The following is an 18738-nucleotide window of genomic DNA, read 5'->3' on the forward strand; positions in this document are numbered from 1 at the left end:
CATTACCCTTGATGTTGAGAAATGTCAAGTCTTAAAAATTTCTATTTGGGAGTTCCCATTGTGGCTCAGTGGTAAAGGGCCCAACTAGCATCCATGAGGATGTGGTTCAATCCCTGGCCCCTCAGTGGGTTAAGGATCTGGCATTGGGAGTTCCCGTCGTGGCACAGTGGTTAAAGAATCCGACTAGGAACCATGAAGTTGCGGGTTCGATCCCTGGCCTTGCTCAGTGGGTTAAGGATCCGGCGTTGCCGTGAGCTGTAGTGTAGGTTGCAGACACGGCTCGGATCCCGCGTTGCTATGGCTCTGGTGTAGGCTGGTGGCTACAGCTCCGATTGGACATCTAGCCTGGGAACCTCCATAAGCCGCGGGAGCGGCCCTAGAAATGGCAAAAAGACAAAAAAAAAAAAGAGAGAGAGAGAGAGAGATCTGGAATTGCCCTGAGCTGTGGTGTAGTTCACAGATCAGGTTCAGATATAGTGTTGCTATGGCTGTGGCATAAGCTGGCAGCTACAGCTCCAATTCAACCCCTGGCCTAGGAACTTCCATAGGCCACAGGTGTGGCCCTAAAAAGAAAAAAGAAAAAAAGTTGCTAGTATAGCTGACATTTTTGTAAGGTATACACTAAAGATGTAAATTTATCATATAACATAGCATCTGTTTCAGCTTGCTCTTGATACCACCCATATCCTGCCATGTCCCCTTCTAGACTCTTGTCACTCACAGATGGATTCTATCCTGCACACGGACATCAGAGGGAACTGTTTGCAAAGCAAATAAGATGGAAGACCTCTGCTGCTCAAAATTACACAACAGTTTAAAGGGTCTAATCTAACGCTTTCACATGGCGGGCTAAGCCTATACCATCTAGCCGCCCACGTGCCCAGCCTTCCAGCCACCAGTTCCTCTGCTCTCCTGGATTCCAGCTGCCCACACCCAACAAAGTCAGAGTCTTGCCATATTTCTGACTTTGTACACTCTTAACCTTGTACAGGAATCCTTTTCCCCATCTTCTGCAAAGACTTCTCCATCCTAAATAATTAAGTTCAAAATTCACCTTGTTGAACCATTTCTTTCAGGTACAACCATTATCTGCCTTTCTTCCACACTTCCAGTGTACAGTGGATATTCCCCTCCTTATAGAATTACTGTTTAGGAGTTCCCTGGTGGCCTTGCGGTTAAGGATTCAGCATTGCCACTGCTGTGGCTCAGGTTCCATCCCAAGCCCAGGAACTTGCACATGCCACAGGTGCAGCCAAAAAGAGAGAGAGAGAATTACTATTTATACATCTGCCTTTCCTCCAGACCATCCCTTTCCTGAGTACTTGGTACATTTTTATCTAGAACATTTTTTTAATCAGAATAGTAAAAATAAGTGATCAACTTATGGAAATGAAAGCTCTTATGGGCTTTCATCATCAAAACCTTTATTTTGCTTACTAGATAAAAAGCAGGAGACATTATTTTACACTGTGATTATATCTAAAAATTAGATAAATTGAAAAAATATTTTTAAAAAGAAACACAAAAATGTCCAAGTCATTGGCAAGACTATGTATGATATGCAGGTGATCTTTTTCCAAGAATTTCAATCTTTCTGAATGAGGTTATATTACTTTCATATATATATATATACATATATATATATATATAGTCTTTTTGTCTTTTTAGGGCCACACCCGTGGCATATGGAAGTTCCCAGGCTAGGGGTCTAATCGAGCTGTAGCTGCCAGCCTATGCCACAGCCACAGCAATGCCAGATTCAAGCAGCATCTGCGACCTACACCACAGCTCACAGCAATGCCAGATCCTTAACCCACTGAGGGAGGCCAGGGATCGAACCCGCAACCTTATGGTTCCTAGTCGGATTTGTTTCCACTGCGCCATGATAGGAACTTCTATACATTTTAAATATTACTTAATTTTCCTTAACTTCCTTACACAGATTTTTTATTTTTTTCTCAAAGAATTTTATTACATTTATAGTTGTACAACAATCATCACAACAAAATTTTATAGCATTTCCATCCCAAACCCTCAGTGCATCCCCCTACCCACCCCCACCCTGTCTCTTTTGGAAACCGTAAGTTTTTCAAAGTCTGTGAGTCAGTCACTGTTCGGCAAAGTTCACTGTGTCCTTTTTTTTAGATTCCACATGTGATAGCATTTGAGGTTGGAACTTCCTTAAAAGTATTAAAGAACTCCTGGTCTATTTTTATTTGGGCACTTGGACTCTAACTGGCTCAATGGGGGTACTTCCTGCAAGTAATTTTGAGGAGAAAGATGAAGCAGTAAATCCTTTTCATCTTTTCCAAACTGATGTTCCTGCCTGCAAGTCTATCCTAGCTGAAATTAACATATCTACACCTACATTACATTATTAGTACAGCCAAAAAAGCCATAGGCTTTGGGTTTTAAAATATGGCTCCATCATTTAGTCACAGTGTGAGCTTGGACCTCCCTGAGTCTCCCTTAATCTTCCCTGGGCCTCAGTTCGTTCATCTATATAAAAAGAAATCCAAGAGTCTTAGAAGTCTGACTTGCACACGGGCCACGGTGCCCCCAGCTTTTCAGCTAAATTTATATCCATTACATTCACTGCATCTCTGGAGACCATCTTGAAAAGTTTCCCACTGGGTAAATTTGAGGTAGTTTGAGCTATTTTTGTACATTATAACATGTTGAAAAAAAATTTTGTGCATCCATTATTATGAATAAGAAATACAAATATTAGTGAGTTCCCATTGTGGTGCAGCAGAAATGAATCCAACTGCTATCCATGAGGATGCAGGTTCAATCCCTGGCTTCACTCCGTGGGTCAGGGATCAGGCATGGCCGTGAGCTGTGGTGTAGGTCGCAGACACAACTTGGATCCCCCAGGCTCTGGCTGTAATTCCACCCCTAGCCTGGGAACCTCCATATGCCATGGGCACAGCCCTAAAAACCAAAAAAAAAAGAGAGAGAGAGAGAGAGAGAAAAGAAAAGAAAGAAAGAAATACAAATATTAATCTCCTCCCCTGGCTCCCAGCACAGAGCTTCTAAAACCCTCATAAGTTCCTGGGTGGTAAGAGTACTAGGAACAGCTTCTGTTCTATTGAGGACTCTGGGTGGGGCCCTGGGTGAGCTGGTCACCAGGAAGACAAGCCACAATTAGCAGCTTAGAATTTTCAACCCCACCCCTCACCCTCCAGAGCAGAGAATGAGATTGGACATGGGGTTATTAACTGACCATGCCCACATGAGGAAACCTTCATAAAGTCCCCAAAGTGCAGGGTCTGGAGAGCTCCCAGGTTGGTGAGCACATCCACCCTGGGGGGGTGACACACCCCGACTCTACAGGGACAGAGGCTCCTGTGCTCAGGACCCTCCCAGACCTTGCCCTCTGAAACTCCATCTGGCTGTTCATCTGTATCATTTACCATAGCCCATAATAAATTAGTAAATAGAAGTAAGTGTTTCCCTGAGTTCTGTGAGCTGTCCCAGCAAATTAATCAAAACTGAGGAGGGATCATTAGAACCTCCGATCTAGAGCCAGGTGGTCAGAAGGACAGGTGGGCTTGCAACTGGCCTCTGAAGTGGGAAGAGGGGAGAGCAGTCTTGTGGGACTAAGCCCTTAGCCCACGGGATCTGACGCTATCTCTCTGCAGAGGGTGTCAGAAGTGAATTAAATGCTGGGACCTCCAGCTGGTGTTAAAGAGAAATGCTTGGTGTGGGGAAAAGCCTCCACACGTTTCACCAGATGTGTCAGAAATGAAGCCTTTTGTGTGAGTAGCAAGGAGACTCAGGCGGAGTAACACACCCCAGGGAAGAACTGGGTTTCTCCTACCCAGGAAGGAAAAACCTGAGTACTTCCCTGGACAACTATGCATTGTGGTTTTGTAGAAGAATGTGCTTCCTTTTTAGGAGATGCATACTGAAGTACTGAGGAGTAAAGTGTTATGATCCCTACAGCTTGTATTCAAATGTTTTATTAAAAAAAAAAACTGTTCATAGGGAATTCCCTGGTGGCCTAGCGATTAAGGATCTGGCATTGTGGCCCAGGTTCCATCCCTGGACTGGGAGCTGATGTATGTTTCAAGGGCAGCCAAAAAAAAATTGTTCATAAATGTATATATACAGAGAAATATACAGCAGAAATTATCACAGCCCTGTAAATTAACTATACTTCAACAAAACTTTTTAAAAGAGAGAAAAAAATAAAGGAAGGCAACATGTTCACAGTTGGTGAATCTAGATTAGGGCATATGGATGGTCACTGTACTATTCTTTTTACTTGTGTGTAGCTTAGAAAATCCCAAAACCAAAAGATCATGGGGGTGGGAGTGTTCAGACAAAATCGGCAAATAAAGAGAACATCAGAAGTTGGGGCTAAGAGCCATAGCAGAGCATCCCAAAGGAGCCATTTTCCTTCTTTTCTGTGGAGTTCCCCTTGTGGCTCAGCCGTAATGAACCTGGCTAGTATCCATGAGGATGCGGGTTTGATCCCCAGCCTTGCTCAGAGGGTTAAGGATCCGGGTTGCTGTGAGCTGTGGTGCAGGTAGCAGACGAGGCTTGGATCCTGCATTGCTATGGCTGTGTCATAGGGCAGCAGCTACAGATCCGATTAGACCCCTAGCCTGGGAACTTCCATATACCACGGGTATGGCCCTAAAAACACACACAAAAAATAATAATAAAAATAAAACATGAAAAGAATGACTGTGTTAAATACACACTTCTACTATAACCAGCTATGGCAAATGATGTAGGTATCTTCATGTATGTCTAAAGACAAGTATGGAAAGATGGTCAGGAATATTAGTGATGATCATTCCAGCTAGTGAGAGGTCAGGCAATTTTCATTTTCCACTTCCACTTTTTTGCGTTTGAAATTCTTATAAGGACCATAGGTCATCTATATATAATCAGAAAAAAAAAAAGATAAAGCTATTTTTGTTTAAAAAAAAAAAAATCAGCCATATTGGCAGGACCTCCTTGCACATTCCGTTTGCAAGCTTCCCACGAATCTATAATTATTACTAAATGAAAAGTTTTTTAAATTAACCTACCAATATTTATATCCTGATTTTAAAAAGATAATAACTGTAACCAGTACATCAGGCTTTTTAAGAAAACCCTTGTGAGTTCCTACTAATGGTCATCAAATATTTATTCCAGTCTCATTTCAGTTAAAAAATAAAAGAGCTTCAACTACAAAGTCATGCTCTTAGGAACATGGCATTTTAATCTTTTTTTAAAAGGCACAGGGCAGAGAAAGGGCAGAGTGTAGAGCTCCCCAGGTCTATGACAAAACAGCTCTTTACTGATCCTCCAAGCAATTAAGGCCCCAGGCCCCGCCTGCATCAGGATAAACCTTGCTGACAGCACCTGGGTCTGGAGGCAACCTGCCCCTCCCCCTGTGCCCCTGCAAGCACAGAGCATCCCTTTCTAAACCTTAGAACCATCTTCTTTTGCCTAAGTGTCCATGGCCTCCCTACTGAACAGCCCCTTCATATTTTCCATAGAGACCTCACAGAAGGAAAAAACACTCCTATATCATTCCTTTTTTAAAAGAATAAACTTAACAAGAAATAATTATTTGGGGGAGTTCCCCAGTGGTCTAGTGGTTAGGACTCAGTGCTTTCACTGTTGCTGCCTGGGTTCAGTCCCTGGCCTGGGAACTGAGATCCCATATCAAGCCACTGTATGCTACAGTCAAAAATAAAAAAGAAATAATAAATTTGGAAGCGTAAGAGCAGTCCCCTTCTCAAAGGCCTCTTCAGGCTTCATAGCGAGGTGTGCGTCCAACTGCTCCAGTTACAATAACTAAAATCTGAAATGTGAAGAAAGGTGGTTGGGCTGCTGGTAGAGACAGGGCTGGGGGGAGAGGGGGATGGAATCAGGGCTTGATGACTTGAAGCAAGCAAGAAAGGAAAGAGCAGCACAGCCAGGCAGCCCCTAACTGTCCCTGATTGTCATGACTAAACATGGGGTCTGGGGAAGGAGTAATGACAGAACAGAAGCAGCCCCTGGGGAGCTGTGTCTTCCTTCACTGTGAGTCCCTCAGTGATACACAGCTTCAAAAGCTGACTGCCAACGCCCAGCTGCACAAGGATCTTTCCAATTTGATCCAATGCATTTCGATGATTTAAGCCTCGTCTGGTCTTTTGCTATTTTCTCCTCCAATGCTGGCTTGGAAAGTCCTGAATAATCTTCTCCCTGCTTCTGTCTCCAGACTCACCCCTTGCATTCCAGTTCTCAGTCATAAAGACCCTCTTTCTGTCCCCCAAACACCCCATGCCTTCCCAGATCCCCAACACGAGGCCCAAGTTCAGTGCCATACTCCCAGAGGACCATTTACCAAGCTGAGCATGTCAGTCATCTGTCCACAAACTGCCTGAGGGAGAACATTGCTGCTCCCATGCCCTCTTCTGTAAAGAAACCGGCCCAGTAAGATTTGGCCTTGAGGAGGCAGGGGCTGGAAGTGTAATGGGTTATCAGAAAGCCCCTCCAACCTCCAGCTGCTCTGTTTCTTGTAAAGAAGACCAGCTCCTCCCAAGCTGCTACTATGTGAGAACTTAAAGTGACCAGTGAGAGCCACCAGATATGGGGAGATCTAGGGAACATCTCCTTACTTCTTTTAAGTTCCTTTGGAGGCATATGTCCTGTGGCCTAAGCTTCAGCTCTCACCCAGTACAAATTCCTGGGCAGGGAAGCTGACATCCCTGGTAAAAGGAGACCTCAAACCAAAATAACAAGACCCCTGCAGGGTACAATTACTGTAAGAGAAGGGCAACAGACTGGATATATACAAAAGGAGGCAGAATGATTAGGATAAACAAAAAAAAAAAAGTTAATTAGCATGAGAAATATCTTTCAAGGAATAAAGGAAGAGATTGTAATACAAACCAAAGGGAAATATTAAGAAGAAAAATACAAGTTGTACTTCATGGATGAGATAAATAGTATGACGGCTATATGAAGAGAACGGAGGGATCAAGAGAAGCTCAGAGAAACGAATCATCCTAAAGGAAGAAGAAAAACAAAATGGAGGCGCAGGTTCAGATACGCAGAAATCCCAGGATCCAGATAATCAAGAACAGGAAAGAAGAAGGGGACACAAACAAAAAAGAAAAAGAAATCTTTGAAGAAAATTGACAACTGCTCAGAATTAAAACGAGCTGAGGAGTTCCCATTGTGGCTCAGTGGATTAAGAGCCCAACTGGTATCTATAAGTATGCAGTGGGTTAGGGATCTGGCATTACCGCAGGCTGTGGCACAGATGACCAGTGCAGCTCAGATCTGGCATTGCTGTGGCTGTGGTATATGCTGGTGGCTGCAGCCCCACTTAGACCCCTGGCCCAGGAACTCCTATATGCTGCAAGTGCGGCCCTAAAAAAAAGAAAAAAGAAAGAGCTTAAAGACTTCAAATTAAAAGAATTTATAAAGGCTCAAAGAAGATACATAAAGACTCACACCAAATATAAATCACAGTATGATTATATTTAAGAATACTCAGATTATTAGTTTCCACTGTGGTTTAGCAGTAATGAACCCAACTAGTAACTATGAGGATGCAGGTTTGATTCCTGGCCTCGTTTAGTGGGTTAAGTATTTGGCATTGCTGTGAGCTGTGGTGTAAGTCACAGATGAGACTCGGATCTTGTACTGCTGTGGCTATAGCATAGGTTGGCAGCTGCAGCTCTGATTTGACCCCTAGCCTGGGAACTTCTATATGCTGCATAAATGCAAATCCTACAAGCTCCCAGAGAGAAAGAAAAAAGAAATAAGATTAACATCAGATTTTTCAATAACAACACTGATGTAAAAAAGACAATGGAATAATATTTTTAAAGAACTGAAGGAAAAGCACTTTGGGCACAGTGGTGTAATAGAGATGCTCTCAGGCATCCCAAGCCACTGAAGGTTGGCCACATAAAGGCTCACTCTGAAAATATTCATCAAGGGGGAGTTCCCGGCGTGGCGCAGTGGTTAACGAATCCGACTAGGAACCATGAGGTTGCGGGTTTGGTCCCTGCCCTTGCTCAGTGGGTTAAGGATCTGGCGTTGCCGTGAGCTGTGGTGTAGGTTGCAGACGTGGCTCAGATCTCGCGTTGCTGTGGCTCTGGCGTAGGCCAGTGGCTACAGCTCCGATTCGACCCCTAGCCTGGGAACCTCCATATGCCGCGGGAGTGGCCCAAAGAAATAGCAAAAAAAGACAAAAAAAAAGAAATAGGTCCTAATAAAATAATAATCATAAGTGAAAATGAATTAATCTCAGCAATTAAGGACTCTCAGATTGGCTCTAAGTAAGACATTGCCTACAAGAGGCAAAAAAAAGAGAGAGAGAGAGAAAGAGGGTGGAGAAAGATATCTCAAGCAAATATGAATCAAAAGGAAGCTAGAGAATCAATCTGACTATCTGATAATATATAATTCAAGATTTTAAAATATCATAAGGGACAGAGAGGAGTGTTATATACCAGAAAAAGAAATAAAACAGTAAGAAACATGATCTTTCATATTATACAGACCTAAGAATATAACACTGAATATATACATACTCTAACATAAAGCAAGAACTGACAGAATGATAAGAGACATCAACAAATACACTTGAATATTTTCACCCACTGCTTTCAGAAACTGCTTGGAGATGCAGACAAAATAATAAGCAGAGATATAACAGGTCCAAATTATACACTAAACATGCTCAAACGAGTAGACACCGAGAGAGCTCTACTCCAAAACAGAAAATAGGTATTGATTTTCAACATTTATAATAAGTAGCCACACAGCAGGCTGACGTGTCAGTAGATTCCAAGGAATTAACATCAAAAAGACTACTTGAAAAAAAAAAAAAAAAAGGAGTTCCCATCGTGGCGCAGTGGTTAACGAATCCGACTAGGAACCATGAGGTTGCGGGTTCGGTCTCCGCCCCTGCTCAGTGGGTTAAGGATCCGGCATTGCCGTGAGCTGTGGTGTAGGTTGCAGACGCGGCTCGGATCCCGCGTTGCTGTGGCTCTGGCGTAGGCCGGTGGCTACAGCTCCGATTCAACCCCTAGCCTGGGAACCTCCATATGCCGCGGAAGTGGCCCAAAGAAATAGCAAAAAGACCAAAAAAAGAAAAAAAAAAAAAAGACTACTTGCTTTGACCATAAAATTTAAAAAAAAAAAAGTAACAAAAATCAAAGATTTTTTTTTTTTACTGCCTATGACTAGAACTTAGGTTAAAAAAAAAAAAAGCATGAGGGAATTTTTACAAAATAGAATTAGATGACAATGAAAACCAACCTGTCAAATTTGTAAGACACAGCTCAAGCCTTACTCTTGCCTTTTCTAGGGCTGCTCCTGTGGCATGTGGAGGTTCCCAGGCTAGGAGTCTAATCGGAGCTGTAGCTGCCAACCTACACCACAGCCACAGCAACTCTAGATCCAGCCGAGTCTGGGACCTACACCACAGCTCATGGCAACGTCAGATCCTTAACCCACTGAGCAAGGCCAGGGATCAAACCTGCAACCTTATGGTTCCTAGTTGGATTTGTTAACCACTGAGCCATGACGGGAACTCCAAAATGTGTATTTTAAATGCATTTTTCTGTTCTCTCTCAAAGGCTGAAATGAGCAAGTACTTCCCTGTAAGTCAAACAGAACACAAAGCACTAAGAAAAAACTCTCACAAAATTTACAAACATCTTCCTGGTGACCTGTTGGGAGTTCTCCCCCCAGGATTCATGAGCCATAAATATAATGCTTCCAATAAACAGAAACCTAAAGGAAAGAACCTAAAGGAACTCACCTTTATTTACAGCTGCCCACAAGGCCTATCCAAACTATGAACCAAAGGATACTCCACATCAAGAAAAAAACCACATGGCCCTGAATCCTTCTGATCACCCACTAAATTGGATGTCAAAATCAAAAGAGGAGTTCCCATTATGGCACAGTGGTTAACAAATCCGACTAGGAACCATGAGGTTGTGGGTTCGGTCCCTGCCCTTGCTCATTGGGTTAACGATCCGACGTTGCCGTGAGATGTGGTGTAGGTTGCAGACGCAGCTCGGATCCCACGTTGCTGTGGCTCTGGCGTAGGCTGGTGGCTAAGGCTCTGATTCGACCCCTAGCCTGGGAATCTCCATATGCCGCGGGAGCAGCCTAAGAAATAGCAAAAAGACAAAAAAAAAAAATCAAAAGACCCTGGAACCAAGTCTCCTAAGTATCTGCTAAGGACTGGGCACCGCTGCTCTCATAGCCACCCCCTCTAGCACCAGGAGTGAGCCCCTCCCAGTGTGTGAGATTAAGTACCTAGCCCCCGTGAGCCAACATTGCTGCCACAAGGATAAAACATATTCTCACAAAAGCTGCTAAAAAGCAAAAAAAAAAAAAAAAAGTACCTGATAGGGTAAGTCAGCCATCCTTAAATAAGTTTCCATTTTCAAGCAGAACGGAGATAAACTGGGGACACCATTGTTAGGTCTTGCAAACTGATGCAAAATAATAGCATCTTTGGAGTCAATCTCCTGCTGTTTCCTGTTAAAACCAAAACAGAAATAATAATAATAATAATAATAATAATAATAATAATAACAATACACGTGTTAGACATTCAGTTCCCTTAGTTCCCCAGAGGTCCCAGCTGGGCTGCGGCTTCTCAGTGAGCAAACAGATCTGTTTGCCACAGGGGCTAACCTTACCCAGGAGCATTCAGGGAGGAAAAGCCTGGTCAGAACACAAGAGAACCTTACAAACCCTGATGTTCCCATGACTGTAAGGCTCCAAGAGAATCTCTCTGGCATCTGCCTCTGGGCAGGAAGTGTACTTCCTGCTATAGGCCCATCTCTTCTCCAGCGGGCCAAGTCTACATGCCAGGGACAGGATGGATGGATAAAAAAGATATTCTGTGGTTACTGTGTGTCAGGCATGGTTCTGAGGGCTTCACAGCTATTATCTCATTTAATCTTCACAAGAACCTTATGAGGTAGGTAAACTGAGGCACAGCGGATAAACTTGCCCAAAGTCCCATTACTAGGAAATGGCAGGACTTGGACTACACCTAGTAGTCAGGGCCTATGTTCTTGACCATTAGACTGTCCACTGAAACCATCTATTCATCCACAGGATCTTGGAATAACATTGCAGATTGGCTCAGCCACAACTCAAGTCTGCAGGGAATTTGAGACAATATTCTGGTCCCTCTTCCAAACTCTCCGTGCCCTGACCTGGCCTGTCACCTGTGTGCCAAGGAACCTGGCTTCTGGGTGCTCGTTCCTCCTCTCTACTTTCATAGCATATATCCTAGTAGTCCAGCCTTTTCCCTTTCTTCTGCTCAGCCACACATCCGTCTTTTCCTCTGGCTACTTTTTGGGGTGGGGTGGACTTCCCTGCTATAGTTTCTCAATAGTCACCATGCGGTAGAGTGAATGCTGGATTCCATATCTGGACACTTGGGGTCAAGGGCAAGCCCTGCTTCCTACTGGCCACATCACCCCTAGACCTCTCCTCTCTCATTGGGAAAGTGAGGACAGTACCAATTCTGCCTTGATTATCATGAGAACTAAATAAGATAATATCTAGTTTAATCCCATGTATCCTTCTACCCAAGCAAGCAAGGGCAAGCTCTTCATATCATCGTCACATGGATGTCTACTTCCTGCAGAATCTCTGTTCAGTAAAACAAACTCTTTTGTAGAAGTTTATCACCGGCATGCCCTTTCCACTTAAGAACTCACTTCATAAATACTGGTCAAGGAGTTCTCGCTGTGGCACAGTGAGTTAAGAATCCATCTGCAATGGCTAGGGTTGCTGTGGACATGTGGGCTCAATCCACAGCCCGGTGCAGTGGGTTAACGTATCTGGTATTGCCATAACTGCAGCATAGGTCAAAGCTGCCACTCAGATTCAACCCTTGGGCCAGTATCTTCCATATGCCATGAGTGCCATTAAAAAAAAAAAGAATGATCAAAAGAATAAAAATATTTGCTGGCTTTTAATAATACTTGCTATAAAATGAAGGTTTTCATTTATATGAACTGTTTCATTTAGATCAAACATTAAAATTAAAAAGCCAGGAGTTCTCATCATAGCTCAGTGGGTTAAGAACCTGACTTAGAACCCATGAGGATTTGGGTTCGATCCCTGGCCTTGCTCAGTGGGTTAAGGATCCGGCCTTGCCATGAGCTGTGGTGTAAGTTGCAGACACAGCTTGGATCTGGTGTCGTTGTGCTGTGGCCGGCAGCTGCAGCTCCGATTTGACCCCTAGCCTGGGAACCTCCATATGCCACAGGTGCAGCCCTAAAAGGACAAAAGACAAAAAAAAATTTTTTTAATATATATATATATATAAATAAACAAAAAATTAAATTTAAAAGCCATTTAGACAATGTTCCTAGAAAGTGCAAACTATAGATCTAACAATTAACTGATTTTGTCCAGTCAAGTAACTCAAGTAAGACTGGTAATTTTGTGTAAAGTAGCTAGGCAAAAATTTAAGAACTGAAAGAAGAGGAGATAAAGTAAAAATCCCTGCTCCACTGGCCAGAACAATCTAATTCTCATAATTAACTTGGGCCATGTCATAGTAAGAATGGATGCGACCAGCATACACCAATGACTTCGTATACATCATGCATGTTAAATTTTTTCATTCTGACAGTAACACTACAGGGTGGATATTAGTATAGTTTAAATTTAGTATGTTATACCATACTTTAATATTTAGTATATTATACCATACTTTAATATTTCACAGTAGACAAGGAAACTGAAGCTCAGAGAGGTAAAATAACTGCCCAAGGAATATCAATTTAAGATCAAGTTGTTAATAATCCCAGCTCCCAAGCTCTTAAGCACGTCACCTACACCAAAATGGGCAATTCCTCCTCAGTTAATTTTATTAAAGCAGCCAGTTTGACTCAGACCCCTCAAGCCTGAAACTTTCTGATCAAAGTCTATAACAGCTTATGATGGTCAACTTTTATTGAATATTCACTATAATGTCACACTTTGTGCTAAGCATCTCAGGTGTGTTAACTCATGCAATCAACTCGAAAAAGAAATTTATGATTATTATCCCCATTTCACAGATGAGAAAAACTGAGTAGCCAAGCCTACTTTCAGGTCGAAACTTACAAGGTTGCTGAAAGGCAGAGTGAATCTGAACCCAATCTGGCTCCAGAGCCCTTCCTCCATCTGTCAGGAAGCTCTCTGACTAATTTAGGATCAGAGCAGCAGGTAATCTGTTCCCTGGACAGCTATATTTTATAAAGTGTCCTTATAATGAGGATCGTATAAGAGAACACCTGTAGCGGTAAGATAAGTCCTTCCTCCCGTGGTGATGGGTATCATGAATGACCTTGCCTTGTACATGGCTGGTGAGCTGATAGTTTACAGAGACAGATTTCCTAGCTAAGTTTGCCAGGGCAGGCTGAGCCCATATGCCCGAAGGACAAACATGCTATGGGTGACAAGCCATTCCTGGGTCTTTCAATTTACAAACAACACATTTTCAAACTCTGGACTGAATTTAAGAGAGCTGCAAGACTCTCTCCACTAGAGGAGAATAAAGTAGAGTGTTGGGACTATATTTCTTTAAAACTATTGTCGTGGGAAAAAAATATATAGATAAAATCCAAAATACCTACGTTGATTACACTCATTCATTAAACTTCCTATATAATTCTCACATGTCAACTTTACTGTCCACTCTAGAGATGTACCTATAGATTGAGGTTAAATCTATGCAGCAGGAAATCCACATATGGCAGCGAAGACTATCACTGCGGGTGAACCCTGCCAGTGTAGCCACTTCAAAGTGGATTTTCCATTCCACATATTTCAGATGGTTTTGTGTTTTGCCTAAACTACACAGAAAATTGAAACTTATATTTCATGTCAAGTGAAGGTCTCCATCATGTAACCAGCAAATCTCAGCCCCACTGCCCTTAGTCTGTTTCCAGGATCCCTCGGTGGCCCTAGAGGTTTTCAAAAACTCATGTCCCAGGGTTCCCAATGTGATGCAACAAAATCGGAAGCATCTTGGGAGTGCTGGGACACAAGTTCAATTGCCAGCCCAGCACAGTGAGCTAGTGATGTGGCATTGCCACTTTGGCTAGAATCTGATCCCTGGCCCAGGAACTCCATATGCCTCAGGGAGGCCAAAAAATAAAAACAAAAACTCAGGTCCCCGCTCAACTCCCTGAGCAATGCCCCAGTACTCCACGTTCCTCTTTCCCTGTGCCATCATAACTTACTCCAGAATTGGTACTTGTTAGGACATAAGGGTTGAAAAGCTCGTCCTCCACAGACACACATTCTCAGATTTGAATCTGGATCCTACTACTCTTACCGTGTGGTCTTGGGCAAATTGATTAACCTCCCCCAGCCGAAATTTAAGCAATGGTGGTCAAGCATCCAATGACAGTTGCGAGGGATAAATGCAATCACAGAGGTAAATCACTTCTAAACAGAGCCCCCCCCCACTAAGGGCTCAAAAATAGGCAGCCATTAGTGTATTATTTGCATTAGGACAGGGTTTACCAACTTAATTTAAACACGTGTCAAGAAACAAAAGTGAATAAACCAAGGATTAAAAACACTTTTTCAAGTAAGTATCCAAGTGGGCAGAAGGCTCTCCTGAGAGCAGAGATCACACCTAGCAGGGTGTGGCCTGCTGCCAGGGTGAGCTCTGAGTCCCCCCTCCCTATTTCTGCAAGGTCATTTCAGCAAGGTTTACACTCAATCCTGTGAAGCTGTCACTTCTCTCACTCTCTCCACAACGTGGAGGACTGGTGAGAAGCCACATGGTTTGGGATCCTCAAAAGGCTGGGTATATAATCGTGAAACAAATGGGTTACCATTTCAATCACTGCACAAATGTTTTCATCTTTTCATATAGCTTGAAACCTAACTTGAAATAGAGTTCTAAAACTAGCAAATATATTTTTAAAAATCTAGAGAAATAATTCACTTAATCTTTATTTGGTTGAACTAGATTCAAGACACTATGCTGAGAGAATTCAATGATAAGCTTAAAATCATTCTTGTCAATTATGGCCATATAGTATGAAAACCAAGACACAGCCCCCGACCTAAATGATTTCTGCCCTCTCAGAGACTAGAAATATTTAAAATACCTGTTCAGCTGTCACAGTGTCCTCCTGGAATCCCTACAGGCCTGTTAAAGGTCACCCATACCTGTCTTTGTTTATAAACCTATTGTGTAGGATTCCCCCACTGAAAAAAGGCAGTGGAGACACATTTTTGCACTCTTTAGAAAATATTGGCCAAGAGGGACACTGTGAGCTATTGAAAACTGCTCTTTCTTGGTCATCTCCCAGGGACAGAGGCCTCAAACTCATGGAAATTTTAACCATAAATTAGCCAAACCATTGGTGGCAGCAGCCTATTATACTATTCTACTCAAAGAAAGATCTCCTGTCTGGCTGGATGTACCAACAGCAGGGGCCTCCATTTTCTGGTATTTCCATGTCCATCCTGTAAACATTCTGCGGCAGGCAGCAGAGGCAAGTGTTTACGGCACTGGGCAACTCCCGTGCACGCCCATGTGCTAATCCTGTCCTCGGCTCTCCTCCCACCGTTCACACAACAATGGCATGTAAACCTGAAGAAGGTGCTTAGCTTTAAATACCAGATCAGCGGATAACTGGGTTAAGGTTGCATCAAAATTGTACACCACTAACAGGGACCCAGAGGTCTCTGGAGCTTTTGCAATTTCAGCTTTTTGATGATGTTGACACTTGGGGAGAACTAACCTTTAAGCGAAAGATAAGGTTAGTGGTTAATTTTCCAGCATTATCATCTATAAACAAATAGGGCATGTCATAAAAAAATGGAACTTAGTATTTCTGCCGGGCCTAAGTCTATTGTTGCAAACACACTGCACTTAGGATCTTCATAATAGACTATTATGCTATGCTCCATAACAACCCAGAGAATTTTTGCTTTTAGCACCGAATGATTGGGAGACAAGTGTTTTTCTCCCTCCCAGTACCAGTTTAATTCTCCTGTTAACTCCAAGCTGCCCCTCACGGCCAGGTGACCACGAACTGCCTCTGGCGACAGGTAAGGACAGGACTCGGGCGTTTGGGCGGCGCGACCGAGGGGCTGGCATGGGTGTCCCCCCCCCAATCCCCACGCCTGCCCTGCCCTGGCCAGGTGCCCCTCTCTGCGCCCCTTCGCGGGGCCCTCTCTCCGGCTCACCTAATGACCAGGAGTTCGTGGAGCAGATACGCAGCTGCGGCCAGCAAAGCTCCCCCGGTCAAGTAAAGGGTTTTCTTCCACCAGGGATCGGAGCCCAGCCCTGCCATGATCCCACCGTAATCCTGCAAAGGGAAAGCGATGATGTCCCCATAAAAGGTGAAGGGCTCCTCGGACCCGGCCCACCAGCTGAAGAAGGAGACGCTCTGGTTCCAGCTCAGATCCACCACGCACGGCCTGGACGAGGCAAAGCCAACCCCCCAGTGCATGCTGCGCGGCTGGCTGCGGGCGCCCCTCCCAGGGCCCGCGCCGCCCGCATGGGAAAGGGCCGGCACGGCCGGGCGCTGGCTCAGCGGCGCTCTGGGGGCGCGGGCGGCGCGGGCGGCGGCGACCGAGGCGGCGGCGGAGGAGGCGGGAGGGCGCGGGCCGCGGGCGGCGGGCCTGGCCGGCGGGGCCCCGGCGCCCTGGGAGGCAGCGGCGGCCGCCGGCTCCCCCCGCAGCGGCCTCTCCGCGCCGCTCTTTGTGTCGGAGCCTGGAGAAGGCCGCGTGATGTCATTGCTCCCCGGGGCAGGGAACCAGAGGCGGGATAAAGTCACCTACCCCGCGCCCTGCCCCCGCCCCGCATCTCCGCGGTCCGGAGGCCTCCGCCCCGGCCGGAGCTGCAGGGCTGGGCGCGCCGGGCGGGCTCCGCGCCTCCAGCGGCACCGCCGGAACGGCTCGGCGCGCGAGGGCAGGGCTGCGGAGGTGGCTGGAAATGCAGCTCCTCCAGGAGGAAGCTGCAGTTCGGCCCGGATCTGCGTCCCCCCAACCCGCGGCGGGTCCTCCGCCTCCGCTCCAGCCCCTCCCGCAGACGCGAGAGCAGGGCGCGCGCAGGACTCACCTGGGGCCGCGCGGAGCTCCGGCAGAAACACCGCCCCGCGGGGGCTGGAGGCTGGGGGCTGGGGGCCAGGGCCCGGGTTAGGTCGCGAATTGCACAGCTCTGGCCACCAGGAAAGCCCTGTCCTTGCAAAACTTATAAAAACACTCCTCTTACATTACACAGTTACCTAGGTCTTGGCCATGTGCTCAAGGAGAGATGTCTGATTTGATAAAGAACCACAAAAATGTTCTCTAAAGAGATTTCCCCTCTGACAGATCCAGCCCAAGTCCAAGTCTTTCCCCTAGGAAATTATCACCAGCGAACTCTTGGCTATGGGGTGATATTTTTCCTTTCCTTTTCGGTGCAAACTATCAAACGTTGTGTGTGTGTGTGTGTGTGTGTGTGTGTGTGTGTGTGTGTGTGTGTGTGGTGTGTAACAATTTTTTCCCTTTAACTTCATTTTTCTAAAGTTCATATGTACAAGGAATAGGACAGTGCTTCATAGAAATATATGATGTACGCACAAATTTTAGTACGAACATGGATAGTTTAAAATTGTTTGAAGGAGCTGAAAAGAATTCAAGTAGGGTGTTTATCATTCTTGAAGTGAGAGGATGGTTATGGGAACGCTCCGGGGTTTTGCGTGAGGGAACCGAGGTTGGAGTAAAGTGGACTCCCTTCTCCTACTGCACCAGCCCCTTACAACAGCAGTGTGTGGTCATATAGTTGATAAAATACAGGCGGGTTGCCAGTCCCCATGAGATAAGGGGAGGGGCTAGCCAGGCTGGTGCTCAAGCACTAGCATATGAGGGGCCCAAGCACCACTGTAGATGTTTGCCGGACCTCTCAGGAAGAAGCAGTGTGTGGAGTTGGAAGTTAACCTTCCATGAGCATGTTGCAAGGAATGGAATCCAAGGACCTCCCAGAGAAACAGAGGTGGTCACCCCACCGCCTTCTGGGGAGAGAGACCAGGAGGCTGCGTAGGAAGCAGAGTGGGCAGGTTTGGGATCAGAACAGGGATACTCTGGCAGAGAGGGGATAAAGAGCACTGGCTCCAGGGATTCTCCTTTGTTCTGTCTTTCCCAGACAGCACCCAGCCTTTTCTCTCATTAAATGTTGAGCCAATACTTAAGGAATATCCATCTGATATTAGGTACCGAATTATTTGCCTGTCTAGACCCAGCAGTGAGGATGGGCATAAATTAATTATTACCTTGAGTGGACGAATATGGAAGGCAAAAGGGAGAATCAACACCGACAAACTCTACGCCCAGAAAACAAGCTAGAAACCAGAGGAAGTTTAATATTCTGATCCTAGAGAGTGCATTTCACTCTCACAACTTCTCCTGTAGGCAAAAATACCCCACCTACCCATGGAGACCAGTGCCCACTGCTGTGTCCCTGGGATTATCAGATAATCATTGAACATTCTCTGGCCTTTGGTTCAAGTATAGTTTTAATTTTCAGAGGTACCCTGAGTGAATGTCTTTAAGAAGCAGGTGTAGGTCAAATAAAATCCGGTAAGAGAAGCTAAATACATTATCTTAGGAGTTCCCATTGGAGCTCAGTGGTAACGAACCCAACTAGTATCCGTGAGGATGCGGGTTCGATCCCTGGCCTTGCTCAGTGGGTTAAGTATCCGGCATTGCCGTGAGCTGTGGTGTAGGCTGGCAGCTTTAGCTCCAATT

At 45.1% G+C, this 18738-nt stretch overlaps 1 protein-coding gene across 2 annotated transcripts in view; it reads right to left on the bottom strand.

Annotated features, from left to right (window-relative positions):
• Nucleotides 1–17055, bottom strand: part of FAXC (failed axon connections homolog, metaxin like GST domain containing) — a 77570-nt gene extending 60515 nt beyond the window's left edge. Inside the window, exons 1-3 of one of the 2 annotated variants that reach the window (XM_047761418.1) lie at nucleotides 16792–17055; nucleotides 16195–16316; nucleotides 10371–10506 (exon numbers count right to left, since the gene is read on the bottom strand). In XM_047761418.1, coding sequence (XP_047617374.1) covers nucleotides 10371–10506; nucleotides 16195–16301 — 243 coding nt within the window. In that variant the 5' untranslated portion in view covers nucleotides 16302–16316; nucleotides 16792–17055. Of the gene's footprint in view, nucleotides 1–10370; nucleotides 10507–16194; nucleotides 16560–16791 lie in introns of those variants that run through there. The other variant, XM_047761407.1, reaches the window with a different exon arrangement.
• Nucleotides 17056–18738: the final 1683 nt, after the last annotated feature.

The sequence above is a fragment of the Phacochoerus africanus genome, chromosome 2 (assembly GCF_016906955.1).
Source record: "Phacochoerus africanus isolate WHEZ1 chromosome 2, ROS_Pafr_v1, whole genome shotgun sequence".
Classification (NCBI taxonomy): Eukaryota; Metazoa; Chordata; class Mammalia; order Artiodactyla; family Suidae; genus Phacochoerus; species Phacochoerus africanus.